Below are 25,572 nucleotides of genomic sequence, written 5' to 3' on the forward strand. Positions count from 1 at the left end.
TATTCGAATCAGCTGCTAGCGTGGATAGCTAGTTCTCCTTTCCAAAAATGATTTCAACCAATTTTAGCGCGTTAAACTTGCAAAAAGTTTCGGAATATTCTACTTTTCTCGAGACAAATAATGTGAACGCCTAAAATTGCTCCACTGATCATTGAGTATGATTTGTTTGTAGAGAAAACAACTTTGGACGCAATTAGGGGTCACATTGCAAAAAGGTACGAAACTTTGACAGATGCTATTTTGTTTCTTATCCACTAGCTTATGATAAGGATGCAACAAATTGTCTTCCTAGCTCTGAAAATGAGCAAAATTTGGGAAAAAATTGTGGGCGTTAAAAGGTACCATGTTGTCAATAAGAGCTCATGTTGCTCAAGGTACCATGTTGCTCCACTTCATTTTGTGGCCCTTGAAAATGGCCCTTCTGATTGGTCACTGTTACATCTAGTGTGATTTTTTCCTTATGACCTTCTACCATGACTTTCAGATGGCTCCGCAACGGTGATGAGCTGCAGTCTGGTACGGAGATAGAGTTGACACAGGATGACGTAGAGGGAGGGGGAGAGGGCAAGGTGCACAGACTAAGGATCTCTGCTCTGAATGAGGCGAGTGCTGGTGACTACACAATAGAAGCAGCGGGAGAGGGAGGCACCGTCCGATCCACCATCTCACTATCATTCTCAGGTATTGTCTCCCCGGTAAACCAAAAGTTGTTATCCTAGAACTTTCCTCTTATGGATCCTTAATGTCATAGACGAAAAAAGTTGTACGAAATCGGTTGGGTTACAACTTTCCCATAAAGGAAAGTTCTATGGTTACAACTTTATCATAAAGGAAAATTCTATGACTACAACTTTCTTATAAAGGAAAGTTCTATGATTACAACTTCATCCTAATAGGAAAGTTCTATGATTGAAACTTTTTCATAAAATGGAAAGTTCTAGGATAACACATTTCTCATAAATGAACATTCTAGGATTACACATTTTTCATCGTTTCGAGCGCTAAAGTAGGTTAAATACTGTCGGAAAAAATCGACAGTTGAACTAACGAACAACTTTTTGCGATTTTCCAGTATGTTTTGGGTGTGTTCCCCTCCTCCTCTCAACCGGGCTGGGGACCGGCTACGGCGGAGTTACAAACAAACAACTATAGGAGAATTGAGTCAGAGCAAACTAAAAAAAATCCGCGCTCTAAGACTCTCCAAGTAAAACTTCTAACTTTTTTCCTAGACAAGCTATAGCAAAAAAATTTTTTTGTTTTAAACTCTAACTGCACTGGTGATACTCCATACCGAGTTTGGTCTGATTTGAACAACTCCTTGACGCAATAAAATTTCTATATTTTTGAAAATAGTATAAGCGAATAATAAACGAATAAGTCGATATTTCCGATTGAAATACGAATTTTTTTTCCAGGAACGTTAGGCGGACCAGAGGCGCAGACTTCAGTTTTTTGTAGAATAACAATTTTTTGAAACCATCTGGCAATTTTGATCTCTAATTTTTAGGTTGCAAAAAAAAATTTATTATGAAGTTCTATGACTGCAACTTTTCCAAAAGTACGGTATAACTGAAAAGAAACTTTTTCTCTTTTTTTTCTTACTAATTTTTTGAAACAAAGTATTTGTGCTTTGTTTTAGCCGTGTTCATGATTTCTCTGAAAATTTGTTAATTTACAACTTTCAAAATATGAAAGTTTTAGGATTATAGCTTTTCATAGACGACTTAATAGGAAGTTGTAATTTTACAACTTTTTCAATTATGACGTCAACCCGGGTATCTATCAATAATGGTTTGTGGAGGGGAGAGGGGGTAGGTGGACGTGAGGTTGTGGGAAATAAACCTCACTTCCCTGTTACAGAGGTATTTAGCACATTTGGCCATGCCTCGCGTTCCATGGTTATGGCCATACCTTGGTGGCTCAGAATATTCCAACCTAAGTCTTTAGTTTGTCAAAAATTTTTCGGCGTTCTCAGAGAAAAAGCTCTTTTGACAACCTATTGTGTTGATATAGTTTCACCAGAGGTAACACCAAATTCATTGTCAAATAAATTGCAATCAAAACAAATTTTCGCAGAAGACTTTAATTCTAAATTCGGAATATGCGAGACTGTTTTTAATAGCCGCCCTCATCTTTTCAGCCGGCTATTTTAGCGCTCCTATTTTTTTACAATTCAAAGAATTTGAATTGTATTGGGGCGCTGTCTTTTTTTTAGATCTGTTCACACATTTTCATGATTTTTGAAGTCAAATTAGAGTAGTGATTTTGGTCACGCCGAAACAGGAAGCGGAGCGAAAAAGCGAGTGGTTTTGTGACGCGAAATTTTTTCGCTCTAATATTAAAATAGAGTGAGAAAACGGTGGTTGAACAAAATTTCGCTTTCTCGCTAGTGGTTTTTGTTCACATGCGGCAAATTCGCTTTCATTTTTACTGTTTTTTCGATTTTTTTTGGATCGGATTTTTTTTATAAATGGTTTTTTCCAATCCATTCATAGTCCGTTCTAGGTCTAGTTTTCTGTTTAGTCAATGAAAATTCTTTGAATTGTACGTCAGTACTTGTCCTGCTATGTTTTTTTACTTCGTCGAACAAAAAAATGTTTCGCTTTACCTCATTTTGCCGCCTTTTCACGATTTTGCGTGAAATCTTTTTGACTTCTCTAGGCTAGTTTCTCTCTTCTCTCATTCTGCTAAAAGTGATTTTGGATATCAGTTGCTCAGTAAAGCAATTCAAGATGAGCAGAGTGAGTATAAAAAATTGAAGCCAGAAATAGAAACAGGATAAACCCATAATCCCAATTTTAGATGCCCGCTATTTGGACGTCGTTCCTATAAGTCTTAGTTACATCTCTAATGCTCATTGGTATTGATAGTAGCCCCTGTCGCCTCTCTCTAAGAAACAAAAGAATGTTCAACTACAAAATACCATCAAAATAAATCGGACTTAAAAAATGTTTTTGTACAAAAATCTTTTTTTTCAATATCTTCTCTTTTTTCAATTCCAGTCATGCTTATTGGAATCAACGGCGGCTATTTTCAGGCAATTTGCCGGGTATGTTTAATCAGTCGGACTCAAAATCTATATGAACATGTTTTCCAAATAATGTTTACAAACAATAGGAAGTTATCAAAAATAGGAACCGATAATAATATCAAGTAATGTTTTAATGGCAACAAATCTATTTTAAGTTGTTTTCAATTTAAAGTGTCTGTCATTTGGAAAGTTTTAAAATTCTGTACAATAAATAAAAAACAAATAAACGAAACGTTTTGTCAATGTTTACTTGACAAATCCAAAAAAATACGACCATGAAGTGTTTGATGTTCTTGTTACTGAAAAACTGAAGTTTTGCAGCAATTCGGAAAAAACTTCATTCTTCCTTTAAAAACGTTACCTGTTTTTCTTACTTGAGGAAAAAAACTTATTTCTCTCAGAAAACTGTTTTCTATAGTTTTCGTTTACATAGAGATGAATTGGGATGGTTGGTTCGGATACAGTATCTGGCAAATGAAACCAGAGATGAAGACTGCAAGGCGCTAAATAGGGCTGATGATAACTTCAGAAGTTCATAGAAAGAAGAAGCAATTTTATTAACTTCTTTAAGAAGCTTTTTTATGAACTTCCTACTTGTGCTTACATTCTTCTGCATTGGCTGCAGCAGAAACTTACTGAACAAACTATTTAACTGAAAATGAAATTTATGAAGAAAAATTATGAAGAGAAAATGAAATTTAGCCAGAAAAAAATACTGATAAACGTTACGATTGGTACTGAAAATCTGTACACCATTTTAGAAGGAAAACTCGGAGCGACCGAAGGTATTAGCACATGGTTTTGATCTCTAAGCCACCCATGAACCCAACGATCCAAATTGCATCATATCTACAATTTCGGCTACTACCACATATATGAGACAAAAGTGGAATTTTCATGATGTATCTATATGTAGGCAAATTTCTTAATGTGTCATTTTTACGATCTCTTAATAGGAAGCAAATGCCTGCCTTGCAGATAACAACAGTGCTTGAGGCTCTTAAGTTATTTAGCGCAGTTACTTTAGTTTTACTCTGTAAAGTCTGACTTTAATCATTCACTTGATCATCGTCCAATCAGTAATAAGTGAACAATTTTTCATAAAAGCTAATTTTATTGTTATTTTCTTAAACCGAACTGTTTGAATAGTGTACAAGCATTGTATTTAGAACCACTAGAGCAGTTGCCTCTCGTTTTGTCTATGGTTGGATTCTTAATCAACTCTGCTCTTTTTGCGTTGAGTTATTGCAAGTTTATGAGTTTATGAGTTAATAAGTTTGTTAATTTTGTGAATTAGTTGTGTTTTCTGACAAAAAGTACAACTACTATCACTTGACTGAAGCCTTGCTATATCAGTACGAACAGTGTTGAACATAGATCATCACTCCGCACTTTCTTGACTTCAAGGAACTAGAGTTACAGTCCTTTTTAAAATTTTTTAGTTTTCTTAAATAAAATTCAAATTTAGTTTCTGAGGGCTACAAATTGATGCTTTACTTTTGTTCTCTACGATGCGTAACTAAAAAGTGAAAATTTGTGTTATAATTTTTTTTGAAGAAAAGGAAGCTGTAACTTGGAACACAAAATACTTTAAATCATTCAAGCAAAATAATAAACACTAATCAATTTTCTTAAACAATCACATTATAAAATTTTCTTCCAATTGTTTTCTTCCTAACCAAAAAAACTTGTAAAAGCTCCTACGTTACTATTCGGTGGGAATTTTTTATGTTATAAGAGCAAAATAAGTCATTCAACGTTTTCTGTACGCATTGACGATCAGTCGAATTCATTCAAGAGTTAGTTTTGCCATTCTGTCTATTTTTGAATTGTTTTGTTCGTGTGTTTTGATGAAGACTCAGATACCCATAAAAATTTTCAGAAATTTCTGGTTTAGCTATATCAAAATGAATTTTGATTAGCGCCATTTTCGATATTATTTGCTCAGCTGGTAGGATCTTTTTCTGTTTTAGCAGATCTTTTGATTTGTCGTACTTTTTGCGTAGAAAGCACACCTTTATACCTGAGTTAATTTGTCGATTAAGGTGTTCTTGTCAGACACGATATGTGTGAAAAACACAAGTGATTCTAAAAGAAGAATGCGCGCGTTCAGTGGAATTTGATGTTTTATTAGGTATATTGATCTTATAGCTTGAGCCATTTTTTTAAGAATTTATTCAGCTGCTCATCAAAATTTTGGTTCCTGTCAGTTTGAAGAGCCAGATTTTTGCTACCTTTTTGCGTTGTCAGGACTCCCTTTTTAAAAAAAATGGATCAGAATTGAGAGTTATTGCGCGAGATGAAGATTAAATCGGTTTTGTTTGTATTCAAAGTTAGTTTGTTTATCTCTACATTTTCTTTTGTTTTTTGTAAAACTTCCTTGACTTTGTTATGCAAGCTTCTTTTCTTCCACAACAGACAATACATACTTGTAACATCTGCGATCTGAATTAGTTTCTCCGTTGTGTTTAAAATAGATAAAAAATCGTTCACATATAAAAGAAAAATGAGTGGTCCTAAAACAGTTCCGTGTCGCACATCGTGATTCACAGCTTCACATTCAGAGAACATGCCATTCAGTTTTAATTTTTTCTGCAATTGGCAAGAAATGAATACGGCAATTTTTTCGCTTTCTGGGAAAAACCATACTTTTCAGTTTTTTAAGAAAAATGTTATGCTAAATGGAAATAAAAGCTTTTGCAAGATCTGGGAAAATAGCAACAGTTTCTCTGCGTTGATATAATTTAGTCAAAACTGTTTCAACCAGTTTTGAAACTGCATCGATTGCTGACTTTTTGTATGAGCTCCAGATTGCTTTATTCATTATTTTATGTTTATCAATGAAATCCGTCAACTCAGTCAGAAAGAGGCGCTCAACAATTTTTGCAAAATTCTGAGATACAAAAAATGGTCGACAGTTGGTACTATCCAATTTATCGCCTTTTTTGAAAATTGGTGTTACTAATTGCTAGTTTCATTTTAGTTGGGAAAACTTTCTCCTTAATGCACTCTTTTTCTGAACTAATATAAAACAAATTGTCAAGGAATTTTTTTTATTTTTTTATAATAGAGCATCTAACTTTAAATCTAAGTGCCCTTACTTTACTACCGAAACTTTGTTTTTTTACCAACCTATGTATCGTTCTTGCAATCTTTTCTGAATGCAAGGTAGCAAGTTGATAATTAATAAATCTTGAGCTTTGCTTTTTTGTGAATATTAATGTCGACTATACTATATTTTCCTTCTCTAACTCTGCTGGCCACTTTCATTTATGAAAGCCCAGTTGATCTAATCAAAATTTTTTAAAAAAGATAACTTGAGAACATTTTTACACGGTTTCCTTTTTAAATGCAATTTTTCTTTTCACTGGCAAAAAAAATTTCCTTTTTTTCGGGAGTGTTAGGGGCATTTTTTTTGCTATTTTATAAACTCCGGGCAGAATTATGCAACATAATTGCGTAGAAAATATGAAATATAGATTATAAACGCAAAGGGATGAAGTTTTGCCTGTGAGCCCGGACGGGAGCTGGAGTTTAGAGAGAGAAAGCATTAGTCAAATTGCTGCAAACCTTTTGTTTTAATTATATTTAATCCCGTCGAACATTTGAGCAAAGAACATAATATATTTGTTATTGGTGTATTCAGAAACAAAACAGCATGCTTATGAAAACCACGAAGCGCTGTCTTCGTATGCAAAACTCATTCTTTCATGTTTTAAACGAACAAAATTTCCGGTCATATAATTTGTTTTCAAACTGCTCCTCAATTTGACCAAACACTGAACTATTGACAGAATCTGGAATAGTTTTGAGTCAGATTGGGAAACTTTGGGAGCCAAAATATGGAACTAATTCCATGAAGGTGTTCTGAAAAGTTGACAGGACAAAGCTTGCCTTATCTTCGACTGGTTGTGCCGTGCAGTTACAAAATCAAAAGCGTATGCTGGATTCAATTTTGTTAAGTTGCTGAGACTGTTCATAATGTAACTGAAATGAGATCACAAGAAATGTTGAAATGTTTCTACAAACGAAGTTTCCAAGTTTATCTTGACTGGCAAACATTTGATGGCATTTGAAACAATCAGTTTGTCATTTGTTTGATGCTTTTTAATCTCGCAGGAAATTATAGTGCGAGGTTTGAAAGCAAAATAGTCTTCTCTGATTATAATCAAGAGATTTTGTGAAATTTTGGATATGCTTCCTTCAGTTTTCAGCTATGATCGGGTTTGAATATCGAGTTGATGCTCAAAACCAGAAGCTTTTTATCTCTTTCTCTAACTTGCCAAGTCTTGGCTAAGGCTTGCATAAGACTGTGTTAGAAATTCGATCAAACTATAGTCTTGAACTTAGTTAGAATTATTAGAAAGACAGTTTAACTTACCAGATTACCAGGACAAGAGCAAATTGATTTTAGTCACAAAATCTATATAAATGAATCGTCAATTAATGGTGCTGAGAATTAATATTCGGTTCAAACTAGTGAATTGAGATAACTATTATTAGGGTGAGGTTATTCGATGTAAAATCTTCCCAGCACGTATTGAATGATTATGATACCGGAACTCTGGACGAGTTCTTAGAAAAGCGTAAATGCATACAATATATGGTATCCCTTGTGACTGATTTTCAGCATATTTTCAGAAGCGAACCATATTGGGCAACCCATGCGACCCCCACTGTAAAGACTAATTAGTTATTGACAGTCTTAATCCTTCTTTTCGCAGTACCTTTTCTTTTCACAACTGTTTTTACCTGCTCAAACTACAATTGATCAATTGACAGTGAAGCTGCTGACCTACACAGCAAAGGAACAGGACGAATTCTTAGAAAAGCGTAAATGCATACAATATATGGTATCCGTTGTGACTGATTTTCAGCATATTTTCAGAAGCGAACCATATTGGGCAACCCATGCGACCCCCACTGTAAAGACTAATTAGTTATTGACAGTCTTAATGCTTCTTTTCGCAGTACCTTTTCTTTTCACAACTGTTTTTACCTGCTCAAACTACAATTGATCAATTGACAGTGAAGCTGCTGACCTACACAGCAAAGGAACAGGACCTTCCAATCTGGAGCACGAGATTTATGGGGATGATGTTGGGAAAGGGAATCTACTAATCTCTACCTGGGACAGAGGAGCAAAACAATGAGCCTGCAACACTAGCCAATGGGGCCAGCAATGATGGGAAGAAGAACCACAAGTTGCTGAAGAATGCATATGAGAAGGAAGTTACAGACATCAAGGGGAAACGAAACAATGTGTGGTGCCATCTGGCACTGAGTCTGGATGCATCAACTCTCATGCTGATGAGAATTGACTGTGTGGGTGATGACGGAATCGGAGATGGAGCAAAGTCTTGGATGTTTATGCAAGAGAGATTTCAGAGCGTGGAGACGCCGACACTGGTGAATTTGGTGGCACAACTTGATCGACTGCAGCTCGAGGATTCTCAGGATTTGAACAGCTTCTTCATCAGAGGACAGGAGTTGCCCAGAAGGCCCAGAAGGCCACAAGAAGCAGGGGAAGTAATCTCATTTACCCTCTTCAACGCTTCGTCCTGAAGGGTCTGCCAATGAGATATGAAATTTTGTTATACAGGAAAGCTTCAACTCGGCAACGAACTTCAATGAGTTGAGGAAAGGCTGCAGAACTTGCATGAGAGCACTGCATAGAAACACAAGGCACAAAGTGGTTCAGTGGCACTGGCAGTGAAGCGTGACTTCAAGAAGTCAACAGGAGAGGACACCGTTTTGTGTTTGGGATCCTTGGACACTTTGCCAAGGACTGCAGGAGGAAGGTGACAGCACAATGCAACAAATGTGGCGAAAAGGGCTACCTAGGCAGGGCATTCAATAGACTAAGAGTTGGAGGAAACCATGAGTCAGTGGCCATGAGTCAACATTGGCTACACCAGACCAAGAATTGTGGGCAGCTCCTGCACAGTAGAAGACACCAGGCACGTTAGTTGACATTGACTGTAAAGATTACTTAGCACAAATTTCGACTTGCTCATGTACTTTGTGCCACGCTTCCAGAGTGGTGGGCAGAGGTTATGTGAAGATCAGCATACTGTCAAACAAAGGGGAATTCAAACAAGGCGAACTCAGTAATGATTTTGTGCGCCTGAATTTTCCTCAAACCTCCTATTGGTCTCAAGATGCACGGGCTGAGACATAGCTTCAATTGCAAGAAAAAAAAAGCTGCATGATGCTCCTGAAGGGAACTTTGGTAAATCTAACACAAGAAAATAATGTATTTACTTACCATGCTTTGTTCTAGAGTTCAAGATGAGTTGCAACAGCGTAAAACTTGACAATGAAAGGAATTAGCACAGACGATTGGTTCATTTGAATCAAGCGGATGCGTTCAGGAATGCACTGGAGACAGTGAGGGAACTCGATGTTGGACAAGATCACAAAGACTCCGGTACCAAGATTGGCAGAGGCCCCAGCAGAATAGAGTTTGAAGAGACTGTTTTGAGACGTGATGGGACATTTTAGGCTAAAGTCACTGTCAGGGTTCCGGTTTCGCATTGTGATTGCAGACCAGTACACGAATTCTGTGTTTGTGGATTTGCTTAAGGCAAAGAGTGAAGCACTGGCCTGCCTGAAGAATGGGGACGCCCAAGAAGCTGAGGCAAGACAATGCGAAGGAGTTTCTCAGAACATTTAAAGAAGTACTGATTGAATGCATGCAGTCTACAGGAGAAGACCGTACCAGAGACGCCACCACAGAATGGGTTAGCTGAGAGTTGCATCAAGAGATGGCAAGATGCTTGCTGATTGACTCAGAACTTCCTAAGATGATGTGTAGAGCAGCGATTCTTCACGCAACAAGGATCAGAAACTTGGTTGTGAGCCGAGGAGAAGGAAAGTGCTCAGCAGAGCTCATGTCATGTCAGACGTTATACCTAAACTTTCAATTAGTTTATTACCGTTTTTTGGTTGCACAATCTTCATGCAGACTGAAACAGCGAAAGAGGTTTAGAGACCTCAGCAAACTTGAAGCAAATGCACAGGAACGAAAATTTGTGGCTTTCATGGAAGGAGACAACGGATACTCGGTTTACTTGCCCAATACACACAAGGTGGTATCAGTTCCTAATGTGATCAGCAAAGAGTCCGATGTGAGTTCAATCCCTGACGACACACAGACGCCCGACGTACTAGATAAGGGTCACAGCAATTGGGGATCTGGCACCCAGATGACGGTCATCAAGACGATTGCAACGAAGAGAAACATGGAAAATCCACTGCAATATGGAAGAGTGGCATGACGCAGAGAGCGTGAACACTCAAGAAACAACACTGAGAGGAGATTATTCGGATGCTGAGGAGGCAGCACTTGATGAAAAATCTATTTCAACAAGAAGGAGACTCAGAGAGTCGGAGTCACTCGAAGACAGTGACACAGAAGACTTCTCACAGTCAGAGACAGTTGGGTTCACTAAAAAGGCACTGGAGCAAGACAGGGCAGAACCCAGACGAGGGACCCCAGCAGGGATTATTCTGCAATTTTTTGGAGAAGTCAGGTCTTATCTTGCTGTGACTGAGAGTGACTATGTGGAACCCAAAACAGTCTACGAAGCCAAGCAAGCGGACAATTGGGACCAGTGGCTCCGGACAATGAAGGACGAGGTCAAGGCTCTCCAAGACAACGAGGTTTGGAAAATAGTGACACCACCCACAGACAGGGACGTCTAACGGGGCAATTGGGTTAACAAATTGAATATGGGACCCAGTGGTCAATTCGACAAATACAAAACACGCTATGTATAAAAGGGCTCCAAACAAGTGGAAGCACTGGACTACTTTGAGACTGCTTCGCCTACCTGCAAGCCAGAGACATTCAGAATTCTACTCTACTTCAACTATTAGCGCAGCAAGGACATGTGATGCCCGAGTTTGATGTCAAGACGGTTTGTTTGCTCTCATCATTAGATAAAAAAATGTATCTGCAACAGCCACGTGAGTGTGTAAAACAAGGATCAGATGAAGAGAAGTTAGTATTTCGATTTAGTAAATCAATTTATTGTTTGAAACAGGCTGCTAACAACTGATATGAGGAACTGATAAACTTTCTGTTGAGACAGGGGTTCACCGGAAGCAGAAAGGATCATTGCTTGTTCACGAGAGTAGAGTCAGAGGGACACACCTTTTTCTTGGTCTGGTTCGACGACATCATAATAGCATCAAGAAGCGTGACAGTTATCTCCAATGTCAAGAAGGCACTCGAGGCAATATTTCACTTGGAAGACAGAGAGAGAACACAGGTTTCTGGATGTAGGAATCAGACGAGAAGAGGGCAAAGTCACAGTTGACCAGGAACGCCACATAAAAACAATGCTTGAGCGGTTTCAAATGCATCAATGCAAACTCTAAAAAACACCAGGTGAATTGAATTTGAAAGTTCAGGCAGCACAGAACGGAGACGAAGAAGTAGATCAAAGGTTCTACAGAAGCTTGGTTGGATAATTTTTGTATCTGGCCAAGCAGACGAGGCCAGACATCATGCTCACAGTCAACATTCTCTCCAGACATACGAATGCACCTACCAATCAACATTGGTTATGTGGAAAACGACTCCTGCGATATCCTCAAGGTTCAAAAGGTTCATGACTTTTTTTACACAAAAGAGGCCTAGTTATGATTTAGCGGGGAAAAGTGGACCAGACTGGTCTGATGATGTGAACTACATAAAAACAACGACTGTTTTTACTTCGAGCTCAACGCACGTGGCGCAGCAGTCAGCTGGGGTCTCATTAAGCAGGCCACAGTTTCATTTTCTTGCAGAAGGAAAATATCAGGGCATGACAGCAGCAGTTCAAGAAGCATTGTATCTGAAGCAACTGAAAGTAAACCATATTGGTTAACCCTTGCGACCACCGTTGTAAATCATGGTGCTAAGATTAGTTCTGTATCTTGACTTTCTCGCATTAATAATGGGTATATATACAGATGGTTTTTGAGCTTTTTTCACCCCCAAAATCAAATCACCATCTTGATTTAATAATCAGATATTTCCTGTAAATCTCTAAATTCTACTGTAAAATATCATTTTTGTTATTTTCTCATTTTGAGAAATTATTTTTTCTACTTAGTTAAAAACGCTTTTTTTATTCCGCTTGCGAAAACCCATAACCCAACAGACTGACAAGTAGAAAACGTGACTTGATCATAGATCTGAATCAATAGTGATATCTAAACTTGCAAACAGACTTGTTCAGTACTGAAATTGAACTGGCGTTTGATCTGCGGTTCCCATAAATTTGTGTGAAATTTTAATTAAACTGATTTGAATCGTTGCATGGCGTTCTGATTAGCTTTTTCAATGACTGCGGATATAAACCAACTGCGTACCAATTATATCCTAAAATACGGATGGAAAGGATATTTTTCAATGAAATTATGTTCAGAGGACAATTAAAGGAGTAATTCCGTTTTTATTTTTAAAAATTACTATATTGAGAAGTCAATTTAACTACACTCGTCTATAATTATAGGCTAAGTGGCTCCAAAATAAGCCATTCGTTGTTGTTGTTGTTGTTGTTGTTGTTGTTGTTGTTGTTTTTTGAAATTTACAGACATGCTTGACTCTTTTAACCCATTAACATAGCCCGAAATAACATTTTTCATCAATAGTGTCCATGAACTCAATTGGTCGGGAAAAAATGGAACAGCAGGTGCAACTTTTAATATGCTAGACCCATGCAGTGCAAGGATCTAGAATTTCCTATGTTTTCCTATACACATATTGGTTGATTCTAATACTATTGGCATTTTAAAACTTCAAAGTGCGGGTTTCAAGCTATGATACGTGACCCCTGCTAAAGGCACTTCGGAATTCTGGCCTGTATCTTGGACCACTGAGGTTCTCGATTAATGTCAGATTTTTCACTGACTTCATCAGAGTCTCTCAACCTTTTCACCATGCAACTTTTAAATTAAACTCAAATTATTATTGATTTACGATACATGTCATTACGTGGCCTCGTTTCACCTGAGTCCAACTCCGACGCATATCATGAAAGAGCTTGCAAAATTCTTGCAAATGACATTTATCTTTCATGATGCAAGTTCCGGACGCTTCTATTGCAAGAGACGTACGGGATCTTGCTAGATAGCCGTTGGTAATAGACTAGGGCAATATCTCTATCGACCATCAATAACCCGATACGATGAAAAGTAACTGTTTATAATACCAACTTAGTTTGAGCGTTTTCGTTTAAGAGGGTGGAGCGGTGGAGAGGAGCGTGGTGCTAGTGAAGTTGGTCACACCTGGTGCAATAAAGGAGGTCTCCGCCCAACTCACTGCAGCTGGATTCAAGTGTGCAGGCGCCAAGATTGTCAAGGTTTGTTCTCAAACGAACATTGTCCCAGGATTCTGGTACATTTTCTGATTTTACAATCCCCCCCCCCACCACCACCACCACCACCACCACCACCACCACTATAGTAAATGGATATCATGAATACGCCAATCGCCTTGTATTGCAAAAGCAAGATCATTTCGAGTGGGGTAGCGTAAAGTCTACAGGGTGTTATTGAAGAAACAGATCAGAATCTGATTATCAGTTGATAACATTGCTAGTCATCTTCTTGACTTCTGAATATAATAACTTGTGCATGTCAAAAACAATGAACCATAAGGATATAGATATATAAGAGTGTGAAACTTTTAGTCATCTTTGATTACATTGTAATTATTTACACAATTTATTGTCTGTTGGGCAAGAAGATTGTCATCTCCGCCAAATAAAATGAAAATATGTTTTGAATCTGCACCCTGTAGTGGCTCAGAAAACCAATTTATTATAATGCATTTCGTTTTACCTCTTGGACCAGCAGGACATTAGGAAACGTTGAAAAATGGGGAAACGGAACCCTGAGAAGTAATAATTTTTTATAAAACTGTGCTGAATGAGATATAGTTTTTGTTATCTCGACAATCGGTTTTAAGAGCTTCAAATTCGAATAATTTATTAGTAATCAATAGTAGTCATTATTGTTCCGACCACTTTAGAGTGCGAGGAACTACATACTCAAACGGGTTTTTCTGTTCAAACAATTGTGGCTGATCCAAATATTGATCGTAGAGGTTTGTGAGTGGTATCATTCGAAATCCCGTCCAGCGTAGAATATGTAACAAAAAAAAATTTTAATTTGGTTTTTTACCGAGTGAATATTGGACTGATTTTCATTACTATTGTTCACATTTTCAGTATGTTTTTTTTGCCTATTTTTTTGTAAAATGTTTTAAAATTGGTAAGGATAGTGTTGTGGGTTTTACCTCTAAAAACAGAAGTGAATTGTTTGATCCAATTTAGGCTAATATTTATTGGGAATTTGTTCTCAGAACTCCCATTTCTTCAGCAAAAATGCTACGAAGTGTGCTACGTTAGCCCACTTTGTTTAAATTTGCTGGACTAACACACCTAAAAACTATTGACTCAATCTTCGTTAAATCCAAAGAAAGCAAATTTTACGTTAAATCCAAAGAAGAAAAGTGCATTCTTTGAGTGTTCTTGAATTAAAAATTTGCAGATTTTTTTGCGAAATTAGCTGGATAATTTTGAAAAATGATTCAATTGTCCTTTTTTGTAGTCGTATGATAAGTTCGTTATAATTGCATGTCTTAATGGCTTCTTTTAACTGATTCTGGTTGATAGATGAGGTTTTCATGACTTTGGAATCAAACAATCATTGTCTCAGAATTCTGGTACATTTTCTGACAATTCCCCCCCACCATTATTGTAAATGGATATCATGAATACTCCAATCGCGTGTATTGCAATAGCAAGATAATTTCGAGTGGGGTAGCGTAAAGTCTACAGGGTGTTATTGAAGATAATGGTCAAAATCTCATTATCAGTTGATAACATTAATAGTCATCTTCTTGAAACTTGTGCATGTCAAAAACTATGAACCATAGGGATATAGAGATTTGTGACACCTTTAGTAATCTTTGATTACATTGTAATTATTTACACAATTTATTGTCTGTTCGGCAACAAGATTGTCATCTCCACCAAATAAAATGAAAATATGTTTTGAATCTGCACCTTGTAGTGGCTCAGAAAACCAATTTATTATAGTGGATTTCGTTTTACCTCTTGGACCAGCAGGACATTAGGAAACGTTGAAAAATGGGGAAACAGAACCCTTAGAAGTAATAATTTTTTATAAAACTGTGCTGAATGAGATATTTTGGTGAGATATTTCAAGCAATTGTGGCTGATCCAAATATTAAGCGTAGAGGTTTGAGTGGTATCATTCGAAATCCCGTTCAGCGTAGAATATGTAACAAAAAAATTTTTTTATTTGTTATTTTTTACCGAGTGAACATTTGACTGATTTTCGTTACTATTGTTCACATTTTCAGTATGTTTTTTGCCTATTTTTTTGTAAAATGTTTTAAAATTGGTAAGGATAGTGTTGTGGGTTTTACCTCTAAAAACAGAAGTGAATTGTTTGATCCAATTTTGGCTAAAATTTATTGAAAATTTGTTCTCAAAAATCCCATTTCTTCACCAAAAATGGCACGAAATATGCTACTTCAGCTCACTTTGTTTAAATTTGCTGGACTAGCACACATAAAAACTTTTATCTTCGTTAACTCCAAAGAAGGCAAATTTGACATTCAGTCCAACGAAGAAAAGTGCATTCTTTGAGAGTTCTTCAATTAAAAATTTGCCGATTTTTTGCGAAACTAGCTGGATAATTTTGAAAAATGCATCAATTGTCATTTTTTGTAGTCGTATGATAAGTGCGTTATTATTGCAGGTCTTAATGGCTTCCTATGGATAAATAAAACAAACTTTTAACTGATTTCAGTCGGTAGATGATGTATTCATGACTTTGGAATCAAAAGTTTTCAATGCCGTGATATCTATTCGCATTTACTACTGTTTGCACATCAATTTATTGTTGTTGAGAAGGACACAATCTAACATATCCAAAGTTTATAGTGCATTGCTGTTTGTTTTGACGGCTTTGATATCGGTTTTTTGCAAGGCAAAACTAACATAGTTTTTGATTTTTGTCTATATGACATACTCCGAATAATGTCAGATCTCATTGACTTTTGAGAAATAAACGAACCTGTTTAATGATTTCAGTTGATAGCTAATGTTTTGGTGTCTTTGAAAATAATTGTTTTCGAAAAATGAAAATGTATCTTTTAAATGTTTTTTACTAGTCAGAGGTCAAATATGTTTTTATTGGTAGTCAAAGAACGCGCAATTGACTATATTATTGCTTTTAAGGAATAGATTAGGATTTCAACAACTTCGACCCGGTTTTCTCAAAAAGTTTAATGGATTTTTTGGTTTTTGTGTGAATTTGTGGGTTGTTTTTGTAGAGATATTGTATGACATATTCTCGATAATGACAGTTCTTACTGACTCTATTTTGAGGTATGAGTGAAGGTGAACGATTTCAATTAATATCAAATTAGTTTTTTTATTTGAAAATATATGATCTCAAGATAAAGAAACGTATTTTTTTTTAACTATGCCATTTTTGTTTTTTTTTGTCTACTTGTTACCGGGGCTCATCAGGAACTGGTTGCATGTTTTATGTAGTGAACTACAAACTAATTTGTTTAGTTTAGGTTTCATTTGACGCTTTTTTGACTTTTTTATGACACACCAGTTATTTTTGATCAATTTGTGAGATTTTTTGCACGTTTTCTATATCTTCCTCATTTGATAGACAATTAAGCCATACTTGTGGATAAGCGGGATTGGAACATTATGTGCGAAAGCAGTTTACCGAGCCCCCTGTTTATATGTTACTTTGAATGATTGCGTAACATAACTAACGTATGGTTTTGCCTCAATCTTTAATTTTTTTCAAATCACAACTGAGAATTGCAATATAAAAGGCCCACAAAATTAAAGAATGGATTTCTTGCATTAAAAACTTAAAAGGATGTATATGAAATCTTATTCTACACAAAATTTAGCTTTTACATTCATGAACTATGGTTTGTCCTGTTCTGGAGCTGGAATGTATGTTCTGGACGGTATCACAGCCGATTTTTTTCATGGTAACTATTTTGATCGGAATAAAAGCAATTTTGTCAACTTTTTCTTTATTTTTGTCTTATTATCCCACAATATTTTGTCCCACAAGATTAGAGTTCATTCAAATTTGAACTCATGTTACAGAACAGATGACTTTTTATAGCAATAACGTGTTTTCATAATAAACAAGAGCTTATTTCCAATTTTAAGAGCCTTAAGTAGAGATCTTGAACGGTTTTTTCTGACGATCTTCAATGTAATCTCTATCCAGTTTAGCCTGACAATTGCATGGAATAAAATTGGCACGCCTGAACACTTCTGGGCACATGTAATTCTAAAATGCTTACAATTCCTAGAAAATCGCAGCAGACATATCAAAGAAATTCATGTATTAATTCAGCTGTGAGAATTCCACCCATAACGGCTACTTTTATGGATGGCAACGCTGTTATCATGTTATTGTCGCACTATCATAAAATTTACCTAATTTATATCAATTTTGAAGTTTTTAAGGAGCCGAAAAGAGACTGATAATTGCTGTGAGCGAGTTGACCCGACGTCGGGTCGAGATCTCTTCAAACAAGGAATCCTTGCATTGAGACCGTTGTTTGTGAATTAATTTAATCCAAAACCTTTAAAGCAGGTTATAAATATAACCAGACGAGACGTGATCGTCTTTTAATCTGTCAAGAGAGTTACAAAAATGTACAAATTTATGAAAGAATGAGCCTAACTCACTTTTATCACCATTCTAGGTTTATTCAAGCTTACTTTTCCCCCGAATAATCCCAAATTACGGTAAACTTTGTTGCGTCTTTTGATCTAAATCTTTGGTCTTAAATTGGTCTTTAATGTTCGAGGCTCAAAACTACACTTTCCCCGCGTTTAATTTTATCGAAAGAACACGAATTACCTACAGCGATTATCCAAACTTTTGCACAAAATACAAGTTCATATGTTTCAAGATTTGCCAAGAATAGCTTGTACTTAGGCTCCAATAACATGTATGTGTGTTTATTTATAGAGCCAAATGAATCTCGTATAATTTGGTCTACAAGTACACGACACGTGCATTTGAGTGGAAAGCATATTTGGTCTTCATAATCCAAGGTTTATGGTTACTTGGTGTCCAATTTTGTTAAATAGAAAAATACATTAGTGTTGTTCAGACATGATTCCATATCATTTTGAAATTTTGCTAACTCTAATACTTTCTCGAAAGAATGTGTTGTTTTGCATTTTTGCGGCGTTGCTATTAAAAAATTTAAGTTAAAAGAAGAAATTGCACTGCGTACTATAAACTATGATAAACTAGATATGCAGAGGGAAATCAATTCCCGCAAATTGAATTGGGAGCAACTTGAAGAACAGTGATCAGCAAGAAAGTTCTTGTTATTCAATTCAGCGGTTTTTACGTTGAAATTTGGTTTGCGGTTGAATTTGGTTTAAAATTAATGTTTTTCAACGAAAATCACATCTTTCGGCAATGAATGCGGCAAACGCGGTAAATTTTTGCATGAATTGCGGTGAATTTTCTCCGATCAAGCGGTGAAATGCGGCGGAAAAATATAATACTTATCCATCGCAAATCACACTATTTTTGCAAATTTTACATCAGACTTCTCGACCGTGCCTCAGACCTTGACCGAAGTAAGCATCATTAGAAAATAATTTTCCAACAAAATAATTTTTTGATCTTTTTTTTTCAGCCTCGTCTGGATCTACTTCAAAACCAGTTGGGTAGTAATCCGGAGCTGATGGGTAAGCTAGTAGCCATGCCTGATGCGCCCATCTTTGTGTCTATCTGGGAGGGCAATGGAATCTGTGCAGCCGCCAAAGAAAAATGTGACAAGGTATGTAACTATATAATTGTGCATCATCTATTACAAAACCAAAAGTCGAAGTCTCGCCAGATTATCCTCACTGAGATCTATTAGACCACGATGACCGTAGAATTGTATGACACAATGTCATTGGGCCACGCCTTCGCTATGACGGTTTGTGACCCAAACTGGCCCTATCAGAACTGCTGGTTAGGGCTGCGAACCTTAAAGCAGCATCTCAGCGGCTAAACGACTCACTTCGAAATGTATGACATAGTTTACACTTAGTCAACGATATAATAGCTACAGTTCATGGTGACCTAGCAAGCAATTCGAGTGGAGATTCTATTAAGCCTCGGTTAGACAAGGTGTTCTTTCACAATGTCATACGGACTGGATATTTGTCATTAGAATATCCATTACCGTATTTAGTTCTTAGTTAAACTTTTCCTCATTTTCATGGGCAGTTAATTTAGTTCAATTTGTCACTTGATTGTCATTTCACGTTTGTTCAGTTAGTAGACAGGAAAACGTCAGTTCATAACTATAAACAAATACTCATTTCCTCTTTCATGCATGAATAAACCTATAATTTTGCATCACAATTGCATCGCAATTGCCCAAGTGAGCTGATAATGACACAATTGTGGCTCAATTGGCTAGTAACACATCAGTCAATAAGCTAAACACGCAAGATTTTAAAAGACCTTTACAGAAAGTTGTTATATCGCGAAGTCTTCTATACGAAGGTTTATATTGCTAGACCACGCGAGTCGAAAAGTTATTCACTAAAATTTTCGAGAACTTTCTGCTATTCGTTCTGTGTCAAAATTATTGTCATTAACTGCGCAGTGACAAGTGTTTTATTTGGGAGCTGACCATTTCTAGAGAAAAATTGTTTTTTGTAACCAAAATTATCGGTCATAAGCAGCCATTTTGTATTTTTTTGGTAATATTCAATAAGATGATAATTATACTACCTATTAATTTTATATGTTATTAGTGGCATTGCGCAAGAGTGCTCTTGCATGACTGGTGAAGGAACACACATAGAACAGGTTCACAAGGAATAGGTCAAAGGTCACATAAAAGCATGCTTTTACATTTCAGGCTGTGGATGATGAGAAGAACTTGTTCTCAGCGGTTTTGCACTGCAGTGGCACAGCCGAGACTGGAAAGAAAGAAGTAGGCATCTGGTTCAAACCATACGAAGTGGCATCCTGGAACTACGCCGATTACTTCCCATAAATAAACAAACAAATATAAGCTATGCTCTTTGGAAATGGTCACAAATGAGTGCAAATTCAGAACAATTGATTAAAACCGAAATACTTTAAGTTGAAAATTTGAAGCGATGGAATGGACGAAACCATAGATGTTTTTCTGAAGATAAAATTTTGGCGGCTCTAATTTCGGTCAGCAAATTTATTTTTAGTCAAATGTTGGCGCCATTCTTAAGAAAAAAACGGAATTAATAAAATTTCAAGCAATCCTCCCCTATAACGATCACACAACTTTATTTGTGAATTTGAATATCCTAAGTTTCGTCGATATAAAAGTTTCGAAAATGTTTTTGCTACAGTCCTATAGTATCCTAATGTGTTGATATGTATTGACAACATTCTTTGAAGATTTCACATTTTATAGCATCCAAAAGGTGCACCATTGATATTGATTTTCACTTTTTGCTTGGTTCCAACAATAATTTTTGTGGAATGAATCTTTTATACATGGCAGCTCGTTGTAATGTACTTTTCGAATTATAATAATGGAAAGTAAACTAACTTAAAAACGTTATACAATTTAATATTTTGTTACAATTTCTTACACAAAATTAACGAGAGACGTACGTTACAATAACGAAGTCGCGACTTAGTACATTCCGATGAATAGTCGCTATCCTTAACGCAGCAAATAGAATTGACGCGCATTTTTAACTGCTCTCGAATTAAATTTGAAGCAATTATTGCAGTCGTGCGCGTCTTTTTATATAATACTTTTGCATGTCCGTTTTGATAAACTGTTTTGAAATATTTTCTCGCTCCCCTAAGCAATTTGTCTGTTCGTCCTGAGCTGAGAAATGGGAAAAAGTGTTAAAGCCAGTGGTCATTAAGTCCGTGTACATTTATTTTTGAGCCTCTGGCTCTAAATATACGTATCACTAAAACCGCCGAGGAAGCAACGTCAACAGTTTGAAAAGAAAATTTAATGAAGGCCTGGATGATCTAGAAATTGGCAGCTTTTTTAGGAATGGTGTGGTCTAATTTTTGGTCATCTCAACGGTTCTTTCCTGCACTGTTATATTTTTGTTCTGTTATCCAGTTTATAGAAGATATTTGTATGTTTAACATCCCCTGTTTATCTTAGTTGCGTAGCAATACTGTCAAAGCTTCATGGAAAATAGTGCCGGTCCATTCGAGATTGTCACCTGCATACTCTAAATGAGATAAACTCGAGGAAAACGCACGACCAACAATACTCGTTTTTTTGTAAACATCGGTTTAATTCTTTGATAGCGATGACAAATCAGCAGAAACGAAATGTTGGTAAAACTAAAGCTGATAGATTCTCAACATAGCTATTTAAACAAGAATAAATGGACGCAGAACGCGCAGTTCACGAAATGAAACAGTTCTGAGCGCGACGTTGGAAATGTATAAATATATGGTTGAAAGGTTCATTCCCGAAATGGACAACTTGAGCTTCATTTGTTAGAGTTTATTGACACAATTATCTTCACTTAAAACCGACCCAGATATGCTCAACAAAATATTAATTATTTTCAGAAAAAAATTGGAGGTTCATTTGAAGATAATGGCAAATAAAGCACCAAAAAAGAAAACGATAAAAATTACTTTATATCAAAAAAATCTCATTGACAAGCATAATAATAATAATAATAATAATAATAATAATAATAATAATATTGAATTCAACCAAACATGGTTACAACCAGCTTGGTAGTCCCCAGATTAGGGGAGAAATCAAGTTTCAATAATTAAATTTTCTCGAAAACTTTCCATCCTGAAGGGTAAATTTTATATTTGAATCTTTTCAATGCCTCCCCTTCCAAAAAGTTCTTCACTTCTCATCGAAACTGACATGGATTTTTGTGTGGTGAATAGTTAGCAAAACTGTTAAGTTGAGACAAAGAATTATTGAATCGGGCTACTCTATTAAAGTAATTATTTTCAGAACGTTTCCGAAATGTTTTTCTCGCTTCAATAAAAATCTTTTCGCTTGATCTGGTCTTTGGACAACCGAAAGTTATTGACCAGTGGTCTGACGCATTCATCGAAGGTAAGCCCATTAAAATCTTATTAAGCAGAATTAGGTCGTTAAGAACTAGAAAATAACTGACTGGCAATAGGCGATTTCGAATTAGGCTCTCAACGTATTCTTTGTCACCCAGAACAGAACGGCAAGTTATCCATTTTAAACATGATCTCTGCAGTCTTTCCAAGCGTTGAAGATACTGTGGTCCTGGGTTCCAGACATTTGACGCATAAAAGACCGCAGAGAATATATATGTTTTCACCAACGTGCATTTGACAGTTTCTTTTGTGGTGCGGGGTATAACTCTTCTTAAATGATTCAGTTTTTGAAAACCTTTCTTTACCGCCATTTCGAGGTGACAATTCCAAGTCATGCTGGCCGTAAAAATTAATCCGAGATCTTTAATTTGTTTTTCATTTTTGATGGCAATTCCTTTTGCAAATAACTCTGTAGACGAATTATATGTATTTTTGTATGAGAACTCGAGAATGCTGAATTTGTCAAAATTGAAATTTAGTTTGTTTGAACCAGACCATTCGATAGCTCTATTTATATCAAACTGAAGTTCTTCACGTTCTGAAATCTGTCCTAATATTTTCGTATCATCGGCATAAAGGAATGTTTTATTATTAAGTTGATCAGGTAGGTCATTTATGTACACGGAGAACAAAAACACAGCAATTATTGATCCCTGGGGACCCCCGCTTGAGATTTTTGAGAAAGTCGAGTAACTGTCTGCAATTTTTACTCTCTGCTGCCGATCAACCAGATAAGAAGCAAAAAATTTCAAAAACTTTTCATCAAACCCAAAACGAGCGAGCTTTTGAAGCACAATGTTAAAATTAATCGTATCAAAAGCTTTAGCAATGTCCAAGTAAACTGTTATCGGGGATGAATTTTCGTCTAAAGCTTGATATAAGTTATCACAATATAGTAACAATTGGGTAACTGTTGAATGTTTTTGCCGAATACCATGTTGAGAAGTGCAAAGCTTCCTTTCGAATGTCTTCTTAATTTGTTTGTAAACTATTCTTTCAAAAACTATAGAAATTGCACAGAGCATTGCAATCGGTCTGTAGTTTTTAATTTCCATTTTGCTACCGTTTTTGTGATGAGGACGCACGTGTGTGTTTTTCCAGACTTTGGGAAATTGGCAAGCGTTAATAATGCAGCTAAATATATACAAGATACTATTTATAACGTACGGTGCAGAAGCTTTAAGGAGTGATGGTGTTATTTGATCATAAGAGTTGGCACCACATTTAGTTTGTGACATTTCATCTAGCACATCTTTTGCGTTGAATGTGATATCGTCTAGAAAGATCTCTGGTTTAGCTGTTTCAGGCTCAACAATGTCAGAATTATCTTCGATAAATACTGAAGAAAAATGCTCGTTGAAACTTTCCGCAATTTGCTGAGAACCCATTATATCTTGGCCTCTGTATTTCATTTTCTCGGGGAAAGTTTTTTCTTGGTTTAGTCTTCGCAAAAATTTGTATGCATCGTTGTTTGTTGAAATACAGATACCCTCAATAAAATATTGTTTTTCCTTAAGCAAGGATAAATTTAACTCCATCTCTAAATTTCTAATTTCCTCTGCTCTTTTGTTTGTTTTCCTTAGCGTCTTCAGCTTGCTTTCTATGTGTACACTATGGGAAGACATATACGATGGTGCGTCAAGTCGGCGTTTTGTTATACGAGGTATTGACTTTTCACAAGCATTGTAGAAACTCTGATAAGAGCAATGTAGCAAGTCATTGGGACATCTGTTTGACATAGTGGGGATTTCAAAATGAGAGATGAATAAGTGCCAATCAGCCTTGTTGATGTTGAGTTTCTGGAAGAGAGGCTTTTGTTCTTTTCTTGTGAGTCTGACAGAAATTTCTGCTATGAACAATTTGTGATCTGAGAAGAAATTAGCCTCAACCACTAGATTACATTGCTCCAGATTATTGCATAAAAAGATGTCGGGACAACAGCTGGAGTTGAGGATTGAGCAAAGGTTCAGAGCATCTATTTCTTTTATGAAAGCTTTTTCATATTCATTACTACTAGAAAGTGTATTCCAGTCAGCATGTGAAAAATTAATATCACCATTCATAATTATCAGTTTTTTCTGAGTACTGGAGTCAAAAAGCGACTCCAATTTAAATAATGCTATACTTTTTGAACTTCGTAAATCTGTATCAGAAACCCGGTATTTGCTGTTTTGTGGAGGGTTATACAAGGTGATGATTATTAATACAATGTCGTTCAGGAAATAAACAGAACATGACAAAAAATCAAAGTTTGTTTCAATTTCTGCTGCTTTATTGAAACAAAGATTTGTTTTGTGAGCTATAAGTGTACCACCGTGAGTTCCAACTTTTCTATCTTTTCTGGACTGCACGAAATATTGCCGATTTAGGAAAAATTCTGAATTTCTTACTTCATCTGTAAGCCATGTTTCAGTTAAGCAAAGTATGTCAATATCATGTTCCCTTAGTACAATATTGAGATTCATTCTGCGATCAATTGTTAAAATTGACCGGCAGTTCAATAAACCTATCTTCAGTACTTGTTTTTCCTCTAGTCATGATCGTGAATTTGTTTGATGGCCTATCTTCTGACATGTCTCTTCTACTGAGAGAGTTATGTCTACGAGCTGGTTTTCGACGAACAACGCTCCTAATCTAATTTTGATTTCTGATCTGTTAATGTTCAGTTTTTGAGCAAGTTTAAAACGATAGTCAAGTAGCTTCTTTTCTTTCTCCCAATCATATTTGGATAAGAAAGCTTTCACAAAAATGTTTTGAGCCTTCAATTTTTGATTCGACATCAAGAGCTGTCGATAGTTCCAAGGATTAGTCAACTTAACTACAACTGGACGTGTTCTTTTGTGCTGCTTTATCAAACTTCCCCAGCCCGAAAACATCTTCAACCATGATTTTGTCAATTCCACAAAACTGTGCAATCTCTTCTACTTTTTTCTTGTCGTAGCTGATCAGCTCTACAAAAGAAGTTGTTCACGTACCATCTTTGGGTTTCTCAGCTACTCCAAAAAGAATCAATTTGTTTAGGTTTTCACTTTTTTGAATTTGATTTTTGTCACTTGGTGTTTTTGAAGAGAGCTGTTTATCTGTTTCGGAAATTTTTGAATTCATATTTGTGTGAACATTTCTTATGCAATCGCGAACTTCAGTTTTGAATGATTCTATTTCCGATTTCAAGTTGCCTTTGATATCCTCAATTTTTGAGATAGTTCGTCATTAATGTTTGACTGATCTTGGAGAATCACGACTTGATTTCGACAATGTACACATGCCCAAAAACATCCATTAATGTTCCCCAGTATCCTAAAATTTTCCTCTGACAGGTCTGTGCAGTTAACATGGAACCATTTGAGACACTTGAAGCATTGTATGCTAAATGC

The 25,572-nt window shown here is 36.2% G+C and overlaps 2 protein-coding genes across 3 annotated transcripts in view; both read left to right on the forward strand.

Annotated features, from left to right (window-relative positions):
• LOC142336135 (muscle M-line assembly protein unc-89-like) overlaps positions 1–20,704 on the forward strand; it is a 57,373-nt gene extending 36,669 nt beyond the window's left edge. For both annotated transcript variants that reach the window (XM_075384715.1, XM_075384716.1), the window contains 4 exons: positions 485–681; positions 13,265–13,386; positions 18,771–18,914; positions 19,995–20,704. In XM_075384715.1, coding sequence (XP_075240830.1) covers positions 485–681; positions 13,265–13,386; positions 18,771–18,914; positions 19,995–20,132 — 601 coding nt within the window. In that variant the 3' untranslated portion in view covers positions 20,133–20,704. The remainder of the gene's footprint in view (positions 1–484; positions 682–13,264; positions 13,387–18,770; positions 18,915–19,994) is intronic.
• LOC142336140 (uncharacterized) overlaps positions 1–25,572 on the forward strand; it is a 483,861-nt gene that overhangs the window by 180,201 nt on the left and 278,088 nt on the right. The gene's annotated exons all lie outside the window — the stretch shown is intronic.

Source organism: Convolutriloba macropyga, chromosome 3, assembly GCF_964194025.1.
Source record: "Convolutriloba macropyga chromosome 3, txConMacr16.3, whole genome shotgun sequence".
Taxonomy (NCBI): Eukaryota; Metazoa; Xenacoelomorpha; order Acoela; family Convolutidae; genus Convolutriloba; species Convolutriloba macropyga.